The 21,994-nt window shown below is 38.0% G+C and overlaps 1 protein-coding gene across 4 annotated transcripts in view; it reads right to left on the minus strand.

Annotated features, from left to right (window-relative positions):
* The window catches only part of Gtdc1 (glycosyltransferase like domain containing 1), a 355,136-nt gene that overhangs the window by 240,412 nt on the left and 92,730 nt on the right, over window positions 1–21,994 (minus strand). For 3 of the 4 annotated variants that reach the window (XM_041631624.1, XM_041631626.1, XM_041631623.1), the window contains exons 2-3: window positions 15,929–16,054; window positions 8,007–8,158 (exon numbers count right to left, since the gene is read on the minus strand). In XM_041631624.1, the coding sequence (XP_041487558.1) occupies window positions 8,007–8,060 (54 nt within the window). In that variant the 5' untranslated portion in view covers window positions 8,061–8,158; window positions 15,929–16,054. The remainder of the gene's footprint in view (window positions 1–8,006; window positions 8,159–15,928; window positions 16,055–21,994) is intronic. The other variant, XM_041631625.1, reaches the window with a different exon arrangement.

The raw sequence follows: 21,994 nt of genomic DNA on the forward strand, positions 1-21,994 counted from the left end.
CACTGGGATTACAACTCCCCCGGGGGCATTCTGGCCAGAGACCGATTCTTAACCTGCCTCCTGGTGGGATTAAGAAAGGCGGCTCTCAAACCAGTCAATTATTCTAAACTTGCAGAAATATTTCAGGATACAAAGGAGAATCCTTCCGCATTCATTGACCGGCTCACCAAAGCTATGCTACAGTTCACAAACATGGATCCAGAATCCACCGAGGGCAGACAGCTCCTGATGTCCCACTTTGTCAACCAGTCCTACTCAGACATCAAGGCGAAGCTCAGACGTTTGGAGAAGGGTCCCTTAACTCCACAGGCACAGATCCTGGAGATGGCCTTCAAGATCTACCACTCAAGGAATGACAAGGCCAGAAATCATTGCCACGTGATCACCGCACCCGCCAGGCCAGCAGAGGTGATGGACTCCACTGCCCGCCCTCCGCGCGGCTCCCCCGCCCCCCGGCCCATGCTTCAAGTGTGGTAAGACAGGTCACTGGTCAAAGGCGTGCCCCAATCCCCATCGCGACCCAAGGGGCCCCTGCCCAAGGTGTCACAGGGAGGGTCATTGATCCACAGACTGCCCTCATGCGTTCGGTGACGTTGGGGCAGCCGCCCCAGAGGACCCCCAGGTTGACCTATTGGGTCTGGCTCTGGAAGACTGAAGGTTCCCGGGCTCCTCCACCGACAACCCGACTGCTACGCCAGAGTTTACTTCTCAGATTTCTCAAAATCTGTATAAAGCGCTCGGGATCCCCTGGAATTTTCATATACCGTACCATCCTCAGTCGTCAGGTAAGGTAGAACGAACTAACCGCTCTTTAATGGAAGCCCTCATTAAGATGTCACAAGAACTCCACCTCGACTGGGTAAGGCTCCTGCCTTTAGCTCTTTTCCGACTCTGAGCCCTTCCAAGGGGCCCCCTCCTCATCTCACCCTTTGAACTCATGTATGGGCGGCCGGTCTTAACCCCCGGCTTCTCATCGGAGACCTCCCCTCTTCCTGACCACCTGCTCACTCCCCTCCTGTTCCACTTAAGCTCACTACTATGGGACTTCACAGATCACTCACTACCTCGACCATGTGCTAATACATGTTAAAATAGGGGATGAGGTATTACTCTCACCCCCAGGCCAGCGCCCTTCACCCCTTTCCCCTAAATGGCAGGGCCCTTTCAAAGTAATTCTTTTAACTCCCACAGCTGCCAAGCTTAAAGGAATTCCTCATTGGATTCACCTGTCACATCTTAAACCGTTTATCTCCACAGCTCAAGATAATCCTTCATACACGGTGACTCAAACCGGACCCTGTACTCTTAAGTTCCAAAGGACGCCGGATTCAGCCCCCCTACTACAGTCTAAGGGAAACAATGGTCCCGATCCGTCGCTGTGTTAACGCACCCTCCCTTCTTTAAATTCATAAATAACCGTCTAGCTGTCGTTACAGGTACCCCCATCAAATACGAAGCCAAGTGGTAAGCAGATTCTCCTCTACAAAGCTCTTTAACATAACAGGCCAGCCGCTGACTGCAGCAGTGGCCCCCGAAATGTTAAGAGATGTATGGTTAGAATCTATTTCTTTTAAGACAGTTTCCTTAAGCTTCAAGATGCCAGCCCAACGGATCAAACACAAAGGAATAAGTATCACTTAATTTTTTTATCATTTCTTAACCCCGGACATCCTAAGACCCTCTCCCCCCCCTTCACCCCAGCTCCCCAAAAATTCCCCCCCCCTTCTTTTAATTTTTTTTCTTTTACTAATGCAACTTTTGCCTTCCAGCATCTTAATGATGACCCAGCTACTCAGGAAAAGCCACACAGATTTCTTCAATCGGCCGCCTTAGACGACAGCCAGGACTTCAAACATCAGTGACCTACTACACCAGCCAGCAACCCTGGACATCATTGACCAACTACACCAGCCAGCAACCCTGGACATCAGTGACCAACTACACCAGGGAGCAACCCTGGACATCAGTGACCAACTACACCAGGGAGCAACCCTGGACATCAGTGACCAACTACACCAGCGACCACAAACGCCAAGGGGAGATTGCCAAGATAATCGGACATTCCCTGGACCCCTCAACGCCCAAAGCCAGCAGGAAGCAGCCATGAGAGACTGGACTACGCCCCCATTCCCTACCCTTTAAGGTCCCCCAATTTTTTTTTAATCAAACCAAAAGGGTGAAATGTTGTTCTCTTGCAACACTACAACTCCCAACATCCCTCTGGACTCCAGCGCACGCAAGCACGGGACACATTTCCCAGAAGCCTTTGCATCCCCCGTTAAAAGCAAAGACAAGCCAAGAGTTCGCCCCTTCTTGTCCCTTCCCTTTTGCCCCTTCTTTTCACTTTTCCTAGTGTTTCCCCCTCCCATTAAAAGTGTACCACGTGGGACCGCCGCGTGTCTGTGTCTTTCCTCGCGTAACCCTCGCCTAACCCGCAGGAATAAAGAACAACAAACGGTTCCAACCTCAGAGGCATGTTATGAAGATGAAATTAGATTGCACGAGGAACAGCAGATTATAAAATAAATATTTATTACCTTTAAATATATAAATCACTATCTAACAAAAATGTGTATCACTAAAAATATGCAAGTTTTAAATTCTGTTATTTTCAGTCAAGGCCTCCTATCAAGGACAGAAAGGAAAATTGAATGTGCAGGTAAGTTTGAAATCCAATCCATTTCTCATCAGCAGCTGGCATTTCATAAACTTAGGACTCAGCTATTGAGAGCTGTGTTCTTTTTTTTTCTTTTTTTATTGAGAAAAGGAGAAAAAAAAACAAATTTCCACCTCCTCCCAGCCTCCCATTTCCCTCCCCCTCCTCCCCCCCTACGCCCCCTCCTCCCACCCTTCTCCCCCTCCCCCCACTCCTTTCCCCCTCCCTCTCCAGTCCAAAGAGCAGTCAGGGTTTTCTGCCCTGTGGTAAGACCTAGGACCTCCCACCTCCGTCCATATCTAGGAAGGTGAACATCCAAACTGGCTGGGCTCCCACAAAGCCATCACATTACGTAGGATCAAACCCCCGTGCCATTGTCCTTTGCGTCTCATCAGCCCTCATTGTTCGCCATGTTCAGAGAGTCCAGTTTTATCCCATGCTTTTTCAGTCACAGTCCAGCCGGTCTTGGTGAGCTCTCAATAGATCAGCTCCACTGTCTCAGTGGGTGGGTGCATCCCTCGTGGTCCCGACTTCTTTGCTCATGTTCTCCCTCCTTCTGCTCCTCATTGGGACTTTGGGAGCTCAGTCCAGTGCTCCAGTGTGGGTCTCTGTCTCTATCTCCATCCATCACCAGATGAAGGTTCTATGATGATATGCAAGATATTCGTCAGTATTGCTCAAGGATAGGGTCATTTCAGGTTCCCTATTCTCAACTGCCCAAGGAACTAACTGGGGACCTCAGCTTGGGCACCTGGGAGCCCCTCTAGGGTTAGGTCTCTTGTGTGTTCTTACGCTAGCAATAGGGATCTCTCTCCTGCTTTTCTAACACAGTATCAATGTGTTCTCACACACATTTAATAGAGGCAATCAACTAATGTTTCAAGTGATGATTAAAAAAAAACCTTAAAAATATTTGAGAGACAAATGAAAAGAATTTTTGAAAGACTACACCAAAGGTTTCAAGGAACATAGGTAAAAAGCACTTTAAAATAACCTGCTTTCTAGGTCTACATCATTGTGCCTTTTTCTATGACTAATGCAAAGCATGCCTCATGTTTATTCTACAATGCTTCACATGGGTTTGCATCACAAGTGTATCTACAAGCCAGCAGTCACGGTGGAGGCAGCTCGCATAGGCGCTGCTGTAGAAAGAGACTCAGGGAGCCAATCTAAAAACAAAGCATGTGGGAGGTCGAAAACAGAAAAACAAAAGGAAAAAAATTATAGCTATAGTGGATTACTATCCCTTTAATAGCTCCATGAAAAGGAAGTGTACAGGTTTGAAGTAGCATTTATTCGAACATTTTTCTGTGGCTAATGGGTGTGCCTACATTTGGGATATTTTTCTAGGGAAAGTAACTATGTCCTACCATCTCTGAAAACTATACTTAGTGGCTTTGGTTCATGGAATTTGTTCTGCTTGTTTTATGGAAACAGACATACCCTGGCAGTACCTCCACTACTTCTATTGGAACTTCTGTGGCAAGAAAAAAATGAATTTTTCCCTATACTCTTCTTAAAGCACAACCTGAAACTAAGATGATTTCCACTAAATACGAACAAAATGGGGAAACTGGTTTTTAAATAAAGATTCAAACCAAATGTCACTAGAGCACTTTACAGGATGGTTTAAATATTTTCACTGTTTGAAATAAGTAAGCATGAGGTTGAAAGCACCCACTTTGCTATTACAGTATTTGTAAAATATAAAGGGAATGCCCTGTCTGCCCATTTTAATAGCAGCCAGAGAAAACTGCAGGTGGTTACCTTCATATAAAGGAGGTTCACAAGCAGGCAGCCATATAGGCATTTTCAGAATACTAGCAGGGGCTAAGACAGTACTTAGATAAAGCTAAAAAGACCTCTGATTTTAAAGTTCTATTTCATTTTTGCTTTGTTTTGGTCTTTTGTTTTATTTTGTTTTGTTTTTTGAGGCAGGGTTTTCCTGTAGCTTTGGGGTCTGTCCTGGAACAAGCTCTTGTAGACCATGCTGGCCTCAAACTCACAGAGATCCGCCTGCTTCTGCCTCCTGAGTCCTGAGATTAATGGCATGCACCACCATCACCTGGCTTTAGCTTGCTTTTTGCTTTTTGATACTTCATTTATATTCAATCAAGAATCTTAGCCTACATGATGGTGCCATACACATTCACAGGTTAGTCTTCCCTCACTTAAGCCTTTCTGGAAATACCACACAGTCATAGTACACAGGACTGAAGACTAAAAGGGCAATCCTCTGGCTACATAGCTGTCCTGTGGGATCTGCAGAATCACGACTGGGAAGCCCTGCCGCCTGCTTCCACCCTGCAGCCTTCCTCAGTGCATGATGCATGGCCCAGGCCTCTCTAACACCCTGGGGCTTCTCTTGTCACATGAGTGTCACTTCATAGCTCATCATAAGGATTCAGCACAGGGAATCTGACTGCCACATACTGCCTGTCCTTAGTGGTTTTGGGGAACTTTGATTCATGCTTCTATGACCCCTTGCTTTTTCATCTCTCATATCTGGAAAACCAGTACCACATGGACAGCACTGCCAAGTTCTGTTGGAAATGTAGCCTGGTTCCCTTGGAGCAGAGCTGTGGTGGCCCTCTAGAATCAATGTGAGAAAATAATTCCTAAGCAGTTTCTATTCCACAGGGAACCCCTTAGGCAGCATTCTCTGCTTTCAAATGAACTTTCATTGTCACAGATTCAGCCTTTGATGAGTGGCATCCTGCACTCAGTGCACATTTCCTACCGACTCCATTGTTTTTACAAGTGGAGCTTGCCAATTCTCTTTAATGAAGTTCATTTCTTTAACAATCACAGCTACTTTCTCCACACCTTCCCAGTCTACAACTTTTGGAATTTTTTTTACAATCCTTTCCTAGTTAAATCGTACATTTCCCATGACTTTCTGCTCTGTTTGCCGCACTTTCTGACTACAGACCTGGCTAAGAGCAGCAAACGGTAACCACGACACAGCCAGAATGCTACCTACTGTCTAGAAATCTCCGCTGCCCAACAGACCAGTGCATTGTTTTTAATGCGGCCACCCACTCTCTCAGGACTTCTGCACAATCAAACCTGCTTCTTGACAGAGTGTAACACTACATCCTCTACCCAGCTCCCAACAAGTTCTCATTTCCCTCTGAATCCCCAGAAGCTGAGCCTCCATCTTCTGAATTTCTCTCAGCATTTTCTGCTCTTCCAGTTTTTCTTCAGAATGCCTAAATTCTGCTTACAAGTGACTAGGAGAGTCCCAAATTCTCCCATATTTCTCTGCCAATTCAATTCCAGAGGCCTCTCTCTAAGCAGGTGGTCAGGTCCATCCAGCAACAGACCAATTCCTCGGCAGCAGCTTTCTCTATCAGTTATTTTCATCATCATCATGGACAAACTCCTGACAAGGTTTTGATCCTACTTAATGTGCTGGCTTTGTGGGAGCCTAGCCAGTTTGGATGTTCACCTTCCTAGATATGGACGGAGGGGGGAGGACCTAGGACTTACCACAGGGCAGGGAACCCAGACTGCTCTGTGGACTGGAGAGGGAGGGGGAGAGGAGTGGGGGGAGGGGGTTAAGGGTGGGAGGAGGGGGAGGGAAATGGGAGGCTGGGAGGAGGCGGAAACTTGTTTTTTGTTTATGTTTTTTTTTTCTTCTTTTCTCAATAAAAAAAAATTAAAAAAAAAAAAAGAAGAAGAAGCAAAGAGCACCCTAAGGGAGGAATGGTTTATTTTGGTTTGTACTTGTAAAGGAGATGGTCTGTTACTTTAGAGAAAGCACAGCTATGGAGTGAAGTCACTGAGCCTCCAGTCAGGAGCAGAGAGCATGAAGCATGCAGCACAGCTCAGCGCCTCCATCATAAGGGACTGTATGTCTTAAGATCCAAGCCAAAACAAAGCCTTCCTCCCTTTTCTTGACAAGCTTCTTCTTGGCAGGTATTTGTTAATAGCAATGAGGTACACAGGAAGGGGAGAGTAGGGGGGACCAAAAACAAAACCTGATACATCAGATACCAAACAATAACTATATAGCTTCACCACAGGAAACTCAGAATACTATTTCTCATAAAGAGTACATGGCCATTCCTTAATCCCTAGAAGAACATAAAAAAATATTTCAGATTAAATGGTTAGCTACTTTTACAGTTTTCTTCTTAAATAAGTACACTTTTATTGAAGAAAATCATTTCTTCAGCATATTTTATTCTCTAATGACAGCACTGAGGAAACTCCTATACTATTAAAAATTTATGACATTATCATTATCAATAGTATGATTTAATAAAAATGGCTAAATGTTGAACATTAAATTTGACATATGAGACAAATTTACAACAAAATTTTATAGCATAAATGGTATTTATAAGATCACCAAAGAACTAACAAACGTATTTAAGAATTACCTGAAATTTACCAGAACAACTGAAAAGGGAGTTGCAATGTGAAAAGTATTTCATGCAATTATCTTGAGCAACAAGAGAATGCCATTAAAATCACCTCATTTAGAAACTAATAATACATTAACAGAACAAAAGTAGCTTGACAAAGAAAAACAGCCTACAAATCACAGTCCCAGAGAACCTAGACAACAAGGACCCTAAGAGAGACATACATGGATCTAATCTACATGGGAAGTAGAAAAAAGACAAGATCTCCTGAGTAAATTGGGAGCATGAGGAACATAGGAGAGGGCTGAAGGGGAGGGAAGAGGCAGGGAGGAAAGCAGAGAAAAATGTAGAGCTCAATAAAAATCAGATATATATATATATGATAAAAAAGTAGCTTGAATTCAGTACTATGAATATTTTTAATTTTTTATTAAAAGTTTTTGCTACTGCACCTGCATTTATTTTAAGCTTGACCCAATTTCTTTATTCCCTGAGCCATGATCATTTTCAAGGTGAACTACATTTTCTAACTCCTCTAGCAGTTACAACTGTGGTAACTGTAAAATCTTAACAGTAAAGAGTAGAAAATCTACACGTAACATTCATTCTTAGAATCAACAAATATATTAAGTGAGTTTGGAAAACTAAAATATATATGAAACCCACAGTACTGATATGTGGTGCACAATCAAACGTAAGTAATATTCAGTTTTTTTCCAAACACCCAGCAATAATTTTAAAAGCCAAGCAACTGCTGTATGATGATACTCCACAGACACCTAGATGTATGAAGGGTAGTTTCAGTGATGATAGTTTCAAGAATTTTCATCCCACACACATGAGAAATTGATCCACAAGTTAATCTATACATTACTTTAAAATTCATTCAATCACTGAAAATACATTTTCTATTTGTCTATATACAATATCTAGAAAAATTAGCTTGCAGAGCAAACAAAAAAAATAAGACCACTGACCTTAGGAATAAATTGCATGAAGTATAATTTGATCAGACTTTCCCAATAGCTCATCAAAGACTCGCCAGGTGTTTCTTTGCCTTGGTTTATCTCCCTTCACTGAATCTCCACCCAGCAACTCTAACAACTTCAGGCTATTCTTTAAAGGAAACCTATAACCCACCAGAGAAAATACAGCAGTACTGAGAAAAGTTAGTATTAACTTCCAGCCCACTCAGCTTTTTTAATTATTCATCAGGGAAACACCTATGGTTAAAATACACCTGTAATCTCAATAAACAGTAAAAAATTAGAAAAGAAGGTTTCTGTATTGAAACATGCCACAAATGATTCCACTAACAAAATAAAACCCAGTAACATTTAACATTAATAACAGATTTTCCTAAAGAGTAACATGGTATATTTAGTTGTTCTTCAAGCAAAAAAGAGAGACTGACAGAATGAATTAAAAGACCCCATTAACAATTGTTTTTGTAAATCTAGTTACTATAAAAACCAAGAATAGATTCATCCTAACTCCTCCCATTTCAATGTAATCTCTGAAAACTGAAATGTAATTTAGCATAAAATATAAATTAACCTTGCAATGTAAAAACTATGAGAAATGATAATATTCTACATAAAATTAAAAAGTCTGGCTAATAGGAATTAATCCACTTCCCTAATATTTGTTTAAACTGTAAATAATGCCTATTAGGAAACGTTAATGCATTGTTTATGATACATACATACTAATGTTACTAATATATACTATATCAATGTATGTTCTTAAATAGAAATAATTTTGGGTATAATATTAAAAAGATAGTGCTATCTAATATTTTATATTTCCACTATTCTATCATTCTTTTTATTTCCTTGTCTGACTATTTCCTGTTGTGATAACAAAGTGCTAAGGATTGATGCATCAAAATCCTTAGGAAAGTATCCTGGTTAATGTGACTGTCAGCTTGACACACCTGAGCAGAGAAGTTCAGTTGAAGAACTGCCTCCATCAGATGGCCTATGGACATATACTCAATTGCTCACTCATATGGGTGTACCCAGCTCACTGCCAACAATACTATCTTTCCCAGGCCTAGGCTGTAAAAGAATGGAAGCTGATCAAGCCAGGGGAAGCAAGACAGTAAGAAACAATGCTCAGTGGTCTCTGCTTTAGTTTCCCCTGGTGATGCACTATAACCTTTGGGGTTTTTTTTTTTTGGTTTTTCAAGACAGGGTTTCTCTATAGCTTAGGAGCCTGTCCTGGAACTAGCTCTTACAGACCAGGCTGCCTTGAATTCACAGAGATCCGCCTGCCTCTGCCTCCTGAGTGCTGGGATTAAAGGTGTGTGCCACCACCGCCCAGCTTATAAACTATAATTTACAAACCAAATAAGCCTTTTCTTTTCCCAAGTGACTTTTAGTCAGTGATTTAGCACAGCAGCAGAAACCAAGCTAGAACAGAAATCTTACATGCCATACTGTTCGTGAGACAAATTATAGCTATTTTTAATGTGTTTTTCCAATTATGAATTGCAATGATCTCTTAAGTACATATTTTTGCAAAGTAACAATTTTACATCCACATATGACTTTAATTATCTCTGACAAATTTGTTTATTCTTTCTTGATTTGAGATTTAACATTACACTTAAAAATATCAGTTTTTTATTTCATGATTTGAATTAATGAAGTCTTGATTATAAGTTTAAAAAGCAAACAAATAACCCTGTAACAAATAATTAAGTATGTACATATGAAATTTTTATTTACTTACATTTTTAAAGTTATATTCTATGTTAAATAGCAAATTATAATTGTATTTTTTCCTTTGGTGAGAGGTTCCATGATTTAATTTCACTAAGAAGTAAAATACTGATCCTTTTTGAACTACTTGCTGTTATTTGTCTCTTGAATTTCAAACTATAAAATTAGCAATACTCTATCTTAGGAAGGTGGAGATAGACAAATCTCCAGAGTCCACTGAGCAGGCAGCTTAGCCATTTGATAAGTGCTGGATTCAGTAAGAGACCTTGGCCCAAGAGATAAAAAACCAGCAATCCAGACATGCACATATACCAAATGCACAGATGCATAAATACAAACATGTCCACTATATGCGTTCACATACACACCCCAAAATTAACATCAAATTAATTTTATTGAATTCATTTAATGACATCTTTAAATAGGATAACATCTGACAAATCAATAGAAAGTTTTTTTAAGATTCTATTCTTTTTTTATTGATTTTTATTGAGCTCTACATTTTTCTCTGCTCCCCTCCCTGCCTCTCCCCTCCTCTTTAGCCCTCCCTCAAGGTCCCCATGCTCCCAACTTACTCAGGAGATCTTGACTTTTTCTACTTCCCATGTATAACAGATCTATGCATGTCTCAATAGAAAGTTTTAACGGCAGAAAGTCACTCCATCAATCAAACTATCTAGTTACACTATCGAGTTAACTAGTCCAATATACAGCCATGTTCCCACTACATAATTCTCCATAAACCACAAGTAATATTTCAAATATATAAATCTGAAATTGAAGATTAAAAAAATAAGGATAAAATCCAGCACTCTGTAAATGGCAGGTTCCATTTTTGGTCCCTCTCCACTGTCTTCATTACAGCCCCATGTGATCCCCCTCCTAAACCTTCCCCAGACTACACCCAAGCAGTACCAACTGCCCACACTCACGCTGCAGGTTTTTTCCTCTCCTGTTAGTTCTCATCATTATCTCTCTTCTCTTTTACTTTTGATCTTTTACAAAAACTTTTGCTCACGAATCACTATTTCTATGAAGCCTCTCCTATCTCTTACAGACAATTTCCACTCTGCTCTATACTCTCAAGAGTAGTAGTTTATTTTTTAGTCTAATGCCCACACCCTGCTGCTCTGTGAAGCCAGGGAATTCCTGAGGATGGAGACCATGCCATTACTTTGCTGGGATATATCTCAGTATATGACAAAAACATAGCTAATACCAGGGTAAATCAAGGAGACAAAGTGCATTTCTTCAGCTTTCAAAGTTGCATTTCTTTCACTTGTAAATTCTAACCAACATGCTATGAGAACTGTACTTGCTGCTAGTCATTTCCCATTACTCACGAGGCCTAACTGATCTTAAAAACAAGAGCATTTGAAGATATCTTATGCTCTCTTTTCAAATATAGATTGCTTTCTATTACTATTCACAGAACTCAGAACCTATGGGAAAATGACAGGGTTTTGTTTTTTACCAAGTCAACAGGTATAATGATTTTAACCCATAGCTACAAAAGAAGTAACAATTCCTGAAGAAGTGGGAGACACAGCAAAATAAGTGAATTCGAAGCTAATGTGAAACTTTTGGTCTAATACAATATCTATAAGGAACATTAAGTTGAACAAAAACTTGCAGAGTTTCATTGTTTGATTCATTATCATTCTACTTTAATTCTGTAAGCACAACTAGGACAGATAAGAAGCCACTCTTACCATCAAACTTCAGATCCCATTTCACATTTAATAATTAGACTTTTATTTAATGTGGAAGTAAAAAGGCATTTTTAAATACTTTCTGCTAAAAGAAACCCAAAAAGAGTAATCTTGTGAGCTGTATGTTCAAATGAGCAAGGTTATTAGGTGTTAGATAATTCCAACTGCAATTTCTATTATATATATGATATATATACATAGCCACATATAACCATTTATATTCATGTAGATAGCTATACCTAAGACTATAAACACCTTCTGATGTAAATGAGATTATCAGTCAACAAATCTCCTAAGTCATTTTATAGAAACTATAATTTAGACCCCAAAATAAACTGCATAATATACGGCATTTTCTATAAAAGCAGCTGTATTGAACATAGCAGACTATTACTTTATTATCATTCCTCTAGTTCAATGCTCTAAAGCTCACTTCTATATTTCTAGATAGTACTTCTATGAAATGAATTTAAAATATAAAATAAACTCAACAATTTTCCACAATATATGCTTGCCAAAGTGTACAAAGTTACCTCTTCCAAGTCTGTCTAAATCACAAACAAGCACAGGTGATGACAAAATTTCAGCCATCTGTAAAGTAAATGAAAATAATCTGCAATTTTAAATGTGGACGGAATGATGCTGCCCACTCTATTGACATGTAAGATTAGCTTTGGTGCTGGAGAGATGGCCCGCCAATTCAGAGCACTGGCTGTGCTCCCAGAGAACCCAAGTTCAGTTCCCAGCACCCACACGGCATCTCACAACAGTCTGTACCTCTAGTTCCAGGGGATCTGATACCTTCATACCAACACACAACTTAAAGTTTAATTTTAAAAAATTAGCTTTAAAATACTGTATCCTGTTAACATAAAAAACACAATGAAAACTAATATAAAGACTTATAACTTTTTATTTAGCAAGATCACTTCAGAACAATAACCAACAAAGTTAAGAAGAATCTTTATTATAACCTTCAGTTTTTGCACTAAAAACAATCAAGAAAGCTGAAGTGATAAATCAGAAATTAAAGAGCTCTTATGGCTCGTTTCAGAGCACCTGGGTTCCCATCCAGGCATCCACAAGTGCGTGTAACCTGCATTTACTAGAATTCAGTGCTCCTTAAGTTTCCATTAACACCTGCACCCACACGGTACACAGAAAGTAAAGCAGGCACACAGACATACATTAAAAACACTTGTTAGCTTGCGGTGGTGGTGCATGCCCTTAATTCCTGCACTGGGGAAGCAGGTGGATCTCTGTGAGTTCGAGGCCAGACTGGTCCTACATGTCTTGAAACACCAAAAAAATAAAAAGCAAAAATAAAATAAAATAAAATAAAATAAAATAAAATAAACATTTTTTTTTGAATGAAGTAAGTCTAGGGGGCTCAGCAGTTAAGTGCACTGATTCCTCTTCCAGAGGATCTGGGTTCAATTGCCAGGACCCACATGGTAGCTCATGGTTATCTATAGCTTCAGTTCTAGAGGACCCAACACCCTTAAACAGACATACATGCAGACAAAACATCAATGCACATAAAATATAAATAAATTATTAAGAAGTCAATATATTCAAGAACAAGATTTTCAAAATTAAATGGTTATTGGGAGAAAATCATGCTGAGGTACAATAAGTAAGCATATGTAAGGTACACAAAAGTAAGCATATGAAAAGTGTATTATGAAATGAGAATATACCATGAAATACAGAACAGGAGTACACACACACAAAAAGCTAAAATAATAATCTGTATTATTTTACTGGAATTACAAGTCATTTTGCCTCTTTTTCTGTTTTATGTTATTTCTAAAGTTAAAAATCATTGAATATGATTTAAACTCAATTAAAAGAAACTGTATTTTTTGTTAAGGTTAGGGAAGAAAGCCAAGTTCTTTGAAATAACAAACTACTTCCCAATAGCTGAAGGTCTACTCCCTCCAGGAGCTTTAAGAATGGTTTCTGAAGTTACTGTGTTTATTATTATTATTATTATTATATATAAACTTACTTTAAAAACAATCCATAAGAGGAAAAACTAATGATGCTATCTACAGCAGTTTACAACACTATAATCTGGTTTGGCAAATACTACTTATCAAGTGCACGAAATATAAGAAATTCACAGTGAATTTTTAAATTCATTTCAATTATTAAATAACTGTAAACAGATCGAGATCATTATATATACATATCTAAAATCTATACTTAAGTATGTTAAGAAATAAAACTATTGTATTGATACTTGATAATTATGAGCAGGCATACAAGAACTAAAACAGAGTCTGGAGGTTTAAGTTGGAATTAATTTATGCTACAAATAACTAAGCATGAATTTTAAAAGACAGAAAAATATTTAATCAAGATGAGTAAAATTAAAAAGAAGTTCTAGTTTCACACTTAATATCCAGTGTTTTGCATTGAGAAAGCAAAAACAATAAAAAATGTTAAAATATAATCACACACATGTGGTACACATGGTAACAAATGAAAGTGATAAGGAGAATATTTAATAAAGAAAGTCTTGGAATTTTAAGACTTTCCCTCCCCATAACCACTCAGATTTCCCATTGTTAATACATACACATACACAGAGACTCAATAAAACATTATCTAGTATCAACTAAGACTTAGAAGACAAATATTTTAATGTAAACAAAGTTCAGGCATATTTTTACAATTTAAACAGTGAATTTCATTTTTTAATCAATAGAAAATTCGTGCCTAGAACTATTTTGTAATGCAACCATTTTCTCACAGTTTAAAATATAACCTAAAACACAAGAAAAAAAGAAGAAACTTCCAGAAAAAGCTTATACTTAAATAACTCTCCAGAGAACATAAAAATAATAAAAACAACAATATGTTAATGATAAAACCAAAGGCAAATCTATTTCGTATATTTAAAGGGGTATTAAAAATCAACTATCAATACATAACATTCTATATCACAAAATAAGCATGAATTTAGTTGAGAAAAGAAGTCATGATCTTTGGGAAGTGTTGTGTGGCATCTTTAACTTTATGGCCAATGTGGTGACTTCTGTCCCTGAGAAGATCATCTCTAACATTAATACTATGACCTCTAAGAAAGCTGATATATAAAGATTATAGTGAGAAAACTATATGTTTTTATGGGTATCCAAAGGGAATACTTATGTCACTAGAAGCCATATAATAATATTGATTTTTTTTACTGCCAAGTTACAATCTTCAGAATTCTAGAAAAATAATCCAAGCAGAACTGACATAAGATAACTATGATGGAAAAATCACAAAGAGAAAAGAATCTCTTTACAAATTTTGAGCACAAAAATCAAATGATATTAAAATTCAGGTTATCTTTAGCGTTCAATACCCTACAACTGACCTTGTAAAGTGGGTCAGAGGACACTCATTCTGATGGATCTATCAAACATCAATTCAGTAGCAGCTTGCTTCTAAGACAGTGAATCGCTTTTATACTATTCTCTTGTTTCTTTACATACTAGACACAATGTTCAATGTATGCAACTATAACATTATTTTCTTGTAAGGTAATTATCAAAATCAACTAGAATATTCAAAATAGTTCATTCTTTCAAATGAAAATAAGTTGCTTATTGCAGTGACAGAATTACCTTAAAAATTAAGCTGCTGTCTTAGGGTTTCTACTGATCTGATGAAACACCATTCACCAAAAGGCAAGTAGGGCAAGAAAGGGTTTGTTTACAAGTCAATGTTGCTGTTCATCATTGAAAGAAGCCAGGACAAGAACCCAAACAGGGAAGGGACCTGGAAGCAGGAATTAATTCAGAGGTCATGGAGGGGTGCTGCTTAATAGCTTGCTCCCCATGACTTGCTCACTCCCTTTCTTATAGAACACAGAATCACCAGCCCAAGGACAGTACCATCCACAATGGGCACGCCCTTCCCTATGGATCACTAATTAAGATCTGGATCACCTGTAGGCAATTTCTCAATGGAGGTTCCTTTCATTCAGATAAATCTAGTTTCTATGTCAAGTTGACATAAAATTGGCCAGCAGAGCTGCCAAGGCTAAAAAAAACTATTTTCTGACAGAACATGTATAGACATTCAAATAAAAAACAAAAACAAAACAAAACAAAAACCCTGACCAATCCATGATTAGATTTCACAGAAACTATATGAGATCATAAAACTTATAACAATAACCCCATCACCATTTAGATAAGCCTGCCAAGAAATATTTCCTGTCAATTTCAGCTGATCTTTACTCATCATCCCAATCAGCAAGTACTTAATTGTGCCTACTATCTGGGCATCATAATATCAGGCAACATGACAAGCTGTTTTCACAAGAAAAACTTCTTCTAAACTGCAGTATATGAAGGATCATGAAATAAATGTGCCAAATAGGAAAGCAATACAGAATACTAGATGACAATGGCTAGTAAAGGTTAAAATGAGACAGATACTTTGTATAAGGCTGTCACAAACCTGTCCCTGATGATGGGATGATGACCTCCAAACATAAACCAGAAGAGATGAAGGAGCTCTGCGGATAGGGTTCTAAGTCTTCAACATCCTGAGGTCACTCTTCAGAGAGCACGAAGGTCTGTATGACTGAAAAACATGATAAAAAAAATATTTATCAAACATTTTTGATTAAGTTTTAAAAATTATACTATACATTTTGTTATAATTAGATGAATCAAATATAGTTACTGGCCTCAGATGTATCTATGCTTGCAATATGAAATGATAAATATCATAAGGCAACTGAGCTGGCTCTTAGTAAAGGACCAATAGTAAGTTCTTTCAAAAAAATTAAATCAAGAGTGTGGAAAATCAAAGGAAGATGCTCCCTGAAAAATCATTGTAGTAGTTCCTCAGAAAGTCAGAAACAGATCAATCACATGACCTAATGACACCACATTTGGGCAGGAAACTCAATTTCCTACTCCAGAGACAAATACTTATCCATGTTGAGGAATGTTCTGTCCATTATTCAAGGACATGTAAACTGCCTGCATGGCCAGCAAGTAATGAACAGGCATCGGAAATGTGGTACCTATACACAATGGAAATTTCTTCAGTTGTTAAAAAATTAATTAATTAATCATAACTTTTGCAGGTAAACTTTAAACAAAAAAACAACAACAACAACAACAACTTTACAGAGTGAGGCTAGTCAGGCCCAGAAAAACAAAAATCACATGTTCTCGCTGTGAATCCAAGTATAAAATATTTAGGTCTGTGTGTTTAATTTGGAGACCCTACAGAATCCAGGAAGTTGAAGAAAAGATCAGTGGAAAGAAGGAAGAATAAAAATCTTAAAGGATGAAAGGGATAGAAGAGCGCAGGTATATGAAGGGGAAAGGAGAAATGATAAGAACAGAGGTTTACCTTGGTAAGTTGGGAAAGACATGGTTCTATAGGGTAGAAGATGTAAGGAGAGGGATAACTAACTCTGATGATATATACAAAAGGTCATAGGTACACCTACTATTTTACAATCTGTGTGTGTGTGTGTGTGTGTGTGTGTGTGTGTGTGTAATTGGAGCTAGCCTATACATAGGCTTATGTTCATCTCAGAAGCCATAGGTTGCCAAATGAAAAGTCTTGGATGAAGTAGAGGAATAACTCCAGCTATCTCCCAGGGATCCACAAAACAATAAAGGCTATTGTTATTGTTCTTAGTTTTCCACCAGAATCTGATGGCAAGAATTTACTGCTGAAGATAATACACACATTGGTGACTATACACTGACACTACACAGAACATGAAGAAGGCAAGTTGGTACTTGTAAAGGCCAAGAGACTTGTTTGATACTGATGAAAAGCTTCCTCCCTGTTGGCTAATTTTCAGAGTGCTAGAAGCAGCTATTCATGCTGCTAGGGAAAAACAGCTTCAAACCCTGTAAAATACAATAATGACCAGGACAGGAGTACTATGAATACTAGGGGGTAATTCAGCACTTTTTGATTGGCTTTAAGGCCTACTTTAGAACAGGAAACATATGCCTGTACTGCCAAATCTGGCCAAGACCACAAAGTTGGGGAGCTCACAGGCCCCAGGTGTGAACCTAACAAGTATAATTTTACTCAGTGTAAACCTAACTAGTATAAATTTACACGGTATCGAATTGTCCTCTAAATTTAAATCTCTCTACCCATTGATTAGTGCAGCTCTCAGACCTCTCTGTGTAGCAGATGGCAGCTACTGCAAACACAGACAGTCAACGATGGAGTGCTCAGTCACAAATGGAAAATCTATAGCACCCTTCCCCCAGGCTCAGGCATTATCACAGAAGAGGAGGCATAAGAATTGTAAGAAACAGAGGTCCAGGAGGATGGGTGCAAACACTATCTTGGGAACATGACAGGACTGTTTCCAGCATGAATACACAGTAGCTATGGCTGTTTGCACAAGATCTAAACAAGATCAAGCCAGTCAACTCTAGCATGAATAAATAAAAAGAAAAAATAAAACTTAAAAGTTCCTGGAATTAAAAAAAAGGTAAAACTATAATATACCCAAATCTGTGGGATACAACAAAAATAGTCCTAAGAGATGTATCAGTCTAAGTGTCTACATCAGACAAATCAAAGAAAACCCAAGTAAACAACTTACTGATGTGCCTAAGAACCTGAGGTAAAAAAGAACAAACAATACACAAAACCATAAACAGGGAAAAATAATCAAGTCAGAGTAGACACTAATAAAACAGAAACAACTAGACTCAATTAAATGAAGAGTTGGTTCTTTAAAAGGATTAATAAGATTGATAAACCCTTAGCCAAATTAGGCAAGAGAAAGGACCCAAATTACTAAAACAAGAGAAAAGGGAGATAGAGCAATAGACACTGATGAAATCCAGAGAGTCATTAGGATACATTTCACCATATTGGAAAACCTGAAAGAAATGATCAATGTCTTAGTCCATATGATTAAATGGTTTGAATAAGAATAACCCCAACAGGCCCTGATATGTGAATACTTGGTACATGGCTGATAACACTATCAAGTAATGATGTTAAAATATCCATTTTTGGACTGCATATAAGACCTATCCAAAAGGAGAAAATTCAGTCCTGGTCCTAGCCGTAGGGAGGAATCCTATACTGTTGTCTTGCTATATGGATATTCTGTCAAACTGCCTTCTTAATATTTGTTAAGTGCATAGATTCATGTTGCTCTCAACCTTAATCAGAAAAGCTTCTCTGTGATCATCAGCAGCTACTGCAGATAATTTGAATTGGTCCATGCTGAGAGAAAGTGACTATTGACTCAGCCCTTAACCCAAGCTCAGAAAACATGACAGAAAGAATGCAAAAGCTAGAGAATTAAGAAGAATGCTGTGAGGTGCCATCTTCTGAATATGGCATGCCCATCTTATTCATGAACTAACTCTGGGTACAGTTACTACACAATAAGTGTACCAGACTATGTCAACAAGGTCAGCCAACATTCTGCCATGTAGCACTGACGGGTCTCAGTGAGTTACAAAAAGAAAAAAAGAAAAGAAAAAAGACAGGGAAAAGGAAAGAACACGAAAAGGAAAGAGGAATGGGCTAAGGGTGCCTGAGGGAAGAAGAAGGAGGAATTGAAGGAGAATATGATCGAGACAGTGTTTATATGTGTGAAATTGTGATGAATAACATTTAAGGATTTTATAATAAATAATACTTAAATTTATTAATATTTATTAAGTAACAAAACTTCCCAAATTAAAGGTATTATATCCTTTAGATGTATGAGCGATTAATAGCTTTAATATTAATCATTATATTTCTTACATATCCATTCAAACAGTTATTGTTAGAGTTCACACCAATTTGCCCAGTTCTAGTTTTTCTATTCAAACATAGAACTATCACATTAATACATCACCATTAGGTATTCAAGAAGAAACCAATAGGATGTATCTACATAAACCAAGTACACAGTAAGTTAAAAGATGCCAACAACTTAACTGCACAAAAAAACTGAGTAAGTACAACATAGCCTTTTTATCCTGAGACCCCCAAGAACAGAAAAAAAGATAATCACAGTAAAATAACCTAAGATCGATCCTTTCAAAACAAGTATTCCAAAAAAAAATGCATATAATGTCAAAAATAATAAGAAAATAGCATTCACCTATGTTTGGAAGAGGATATCAACTTCAATTTCATCTATTTTCTCTTTTAAAATAATTCTCGAATCCTTACATGATACACAACCCCTCCTGTAGAGCCTACTTCTACTTGGTTATCTTTTGGGGGATGTGCACTAAAAATAGAGTTTACAATTATCCAAATGATGGAGGAAGGTCATTGGCTAATAAAGAAACTGCCTTGGCCCATTTTATTGGTTAGAGGATAGGTGGGAGGAGTAAACAGAACGCTGGGAGGAAGAGGAAGTGAGGTCAGACTCCACAGCTCTCCTCTCGGGAGCAGACGCCTGAGAGAGATGCCATGCCCCGCTCCCGGGCAGACACACGCCATGAAGCTCCGACCCAGGATGGACTAGGCTAGAATCTTCCCGGTAAGACCAGTTCTCACAGATTATTAGAGATGGGTTGATCGGGATATCAGAATTAGCCAGTAAGGGCTAGAGCTAAAGGGCCAAGCAGTGTTTAAATGAATACAGTTTGTGTGTTGTTATTTCGGGGCATAAGCCAAGCAGGCGGCCGGGGTGCCGGGGAGGCAGCCCCGCCGCTCCTCCTATTACTACATCCAAACAAACAGCATACAAAAGACTTTAAAAATATACCATACGGTCAGAGATAGGGACAGTCTAGATAATCATATTTCAATCTGCAAGTCTGTTCACCTCTATAACACTGAAAAAAAATTAAGATGGAAATGTAAAGGCAGAAACACTATCTTTAGCATTATCACGCAAGTACACTTTGTAAATTTTACTAATAAACTGTAAGAAGCATCTGCTTTAATTTGTAGTCGGAGATTTGGGATGCAACACCCATGCAGATAAACCTAGGCCAGTACTCAAAAGAAACAGTATTACAGCAGGGTGTTTGTGGGTATTCAACTTATGCTTTGGAAATTTAGGGGGAAAAAAGCCCCACATTTAGACAGAGGCACATTGGCAGAAGCTGATGTATCAGATGACACATTCTTGGAAATCAAATAAAAGCAATAGGGAAATACCCATTGTTGCCTGGTGAAGGCCTAATCACATGGACACAGCTGGAACCAATGTAGATCATTCATTAATAAAATTGTATTGTAGTCACCACTTTTTGATGCATTTCAATTGCTGTTAAAGCCAAAACCCTGAATTTCTTTGTTCAGTGTTGATAAAATTGTTTTAATAGGAAATGTGAGAAGATTTAAGACAAGGATTTTTAAAAAAAAAAAAAAATCTGATACTAAAACTGAGAGTTGCTCAAAGATCTAAATGTCATCTTACCTTGCATGTACTAGCAGCAGTTTAAAACCTGCAGTGTAAGCCTGAAAGAGGGAAATCATATGGTATTTCAGACAAAAACCGAGCTGTGTGAGATGTCACAGAAAATATGAACACTTGTGAAAGTATTTTATAACGTTAGCACAGGAGAAATTCAAATATATCAGAAATTAGTTAAATATAAACATTAAGAAAAATCCTCTTGTAATGTATTCTCTACTGAAATGTGACAAAGACCTACACTCTGTATGCCTAAAGAAAGAATATTCATGTTTTGAAACACAATTTAGAAATAAGAATTTGGTGTTTTAGCTGTATAATAATAAATAATACATTAAACCATCTACTTAAAAAGTTGTTTCTGAAATTATACTAATTTTTATTTTTTTTGTTGTTGTTGTTTTTGTTTTTGTTTTTCGACACAGGGTTTCTCTGTAGCTTTGGAGCCTGTCCTGGAACTCCCTTTGTAGACCAGGCTGGTCTTGAACTCACAGAGATCCGCCTGCCTCTGCCTCCCAAGTGCTGGGATTACAGGCATGCGCCACCACCGCCCGGCTATATTAATTTTTAAATGAAATAAATCACTAGGCAAAACTAAAAATTTAGTACATGGCATAATAAAATAAGAGTTTAAAAGAAATATTCATCTCATTTTGTATTATCCAACAAATTTTCCATGTTATATAATTTCTGAAAACCATATCATATCAAACTAAAATAGATCTTAGTACATGTTGTGAATTAAACAAAATATAATAGAATTTATTGTCTACAATGAGAATGTCAACAACACTGACCAAAAGTTGTTTAGATTTTATAATTCCTAATATACAGCATTTCTCTTAGGTACCTATGTGTGTATTTTCTAAGTTAATATTTCTCTCTCTCTCGTTTTTTGTTTGTTTGTTTTTGCTTTTTGTGGGGGTTTTTTGTTTGTTTGTTTTTCGAGACAGGGTTTCTTTGTAGCTTTGGAGCCTGACCTGAAACTCACTCTGTAGACCAGGCTGGACTCGAACTCACAGAGATCCACCTGTCTCTGTCTCCTATGTGCTGGGATTAAAGGCATGCACCACCACCGCCCAGCTGTCTTCGCGCAGGAAAAGAAATGGAGATTTTAAATAAAACTATCTTTAAATTAATAATATTTA

This window comes from Microtus oregoni, unplaced genomic scaffold (genome assembly GCF_018167655.1).
Source record: "Microtus oregoni isolate MIOR12 unplaced genomic scaffold, Mior012 000037F_ref0000500, whole genome shotgun sequence".
Lineage (NCBI taxonomy): Eukaryota > Metazoa > Chordata > Mammalia > Rodentia > Cricetidae > Microtus > Microtus oregoni.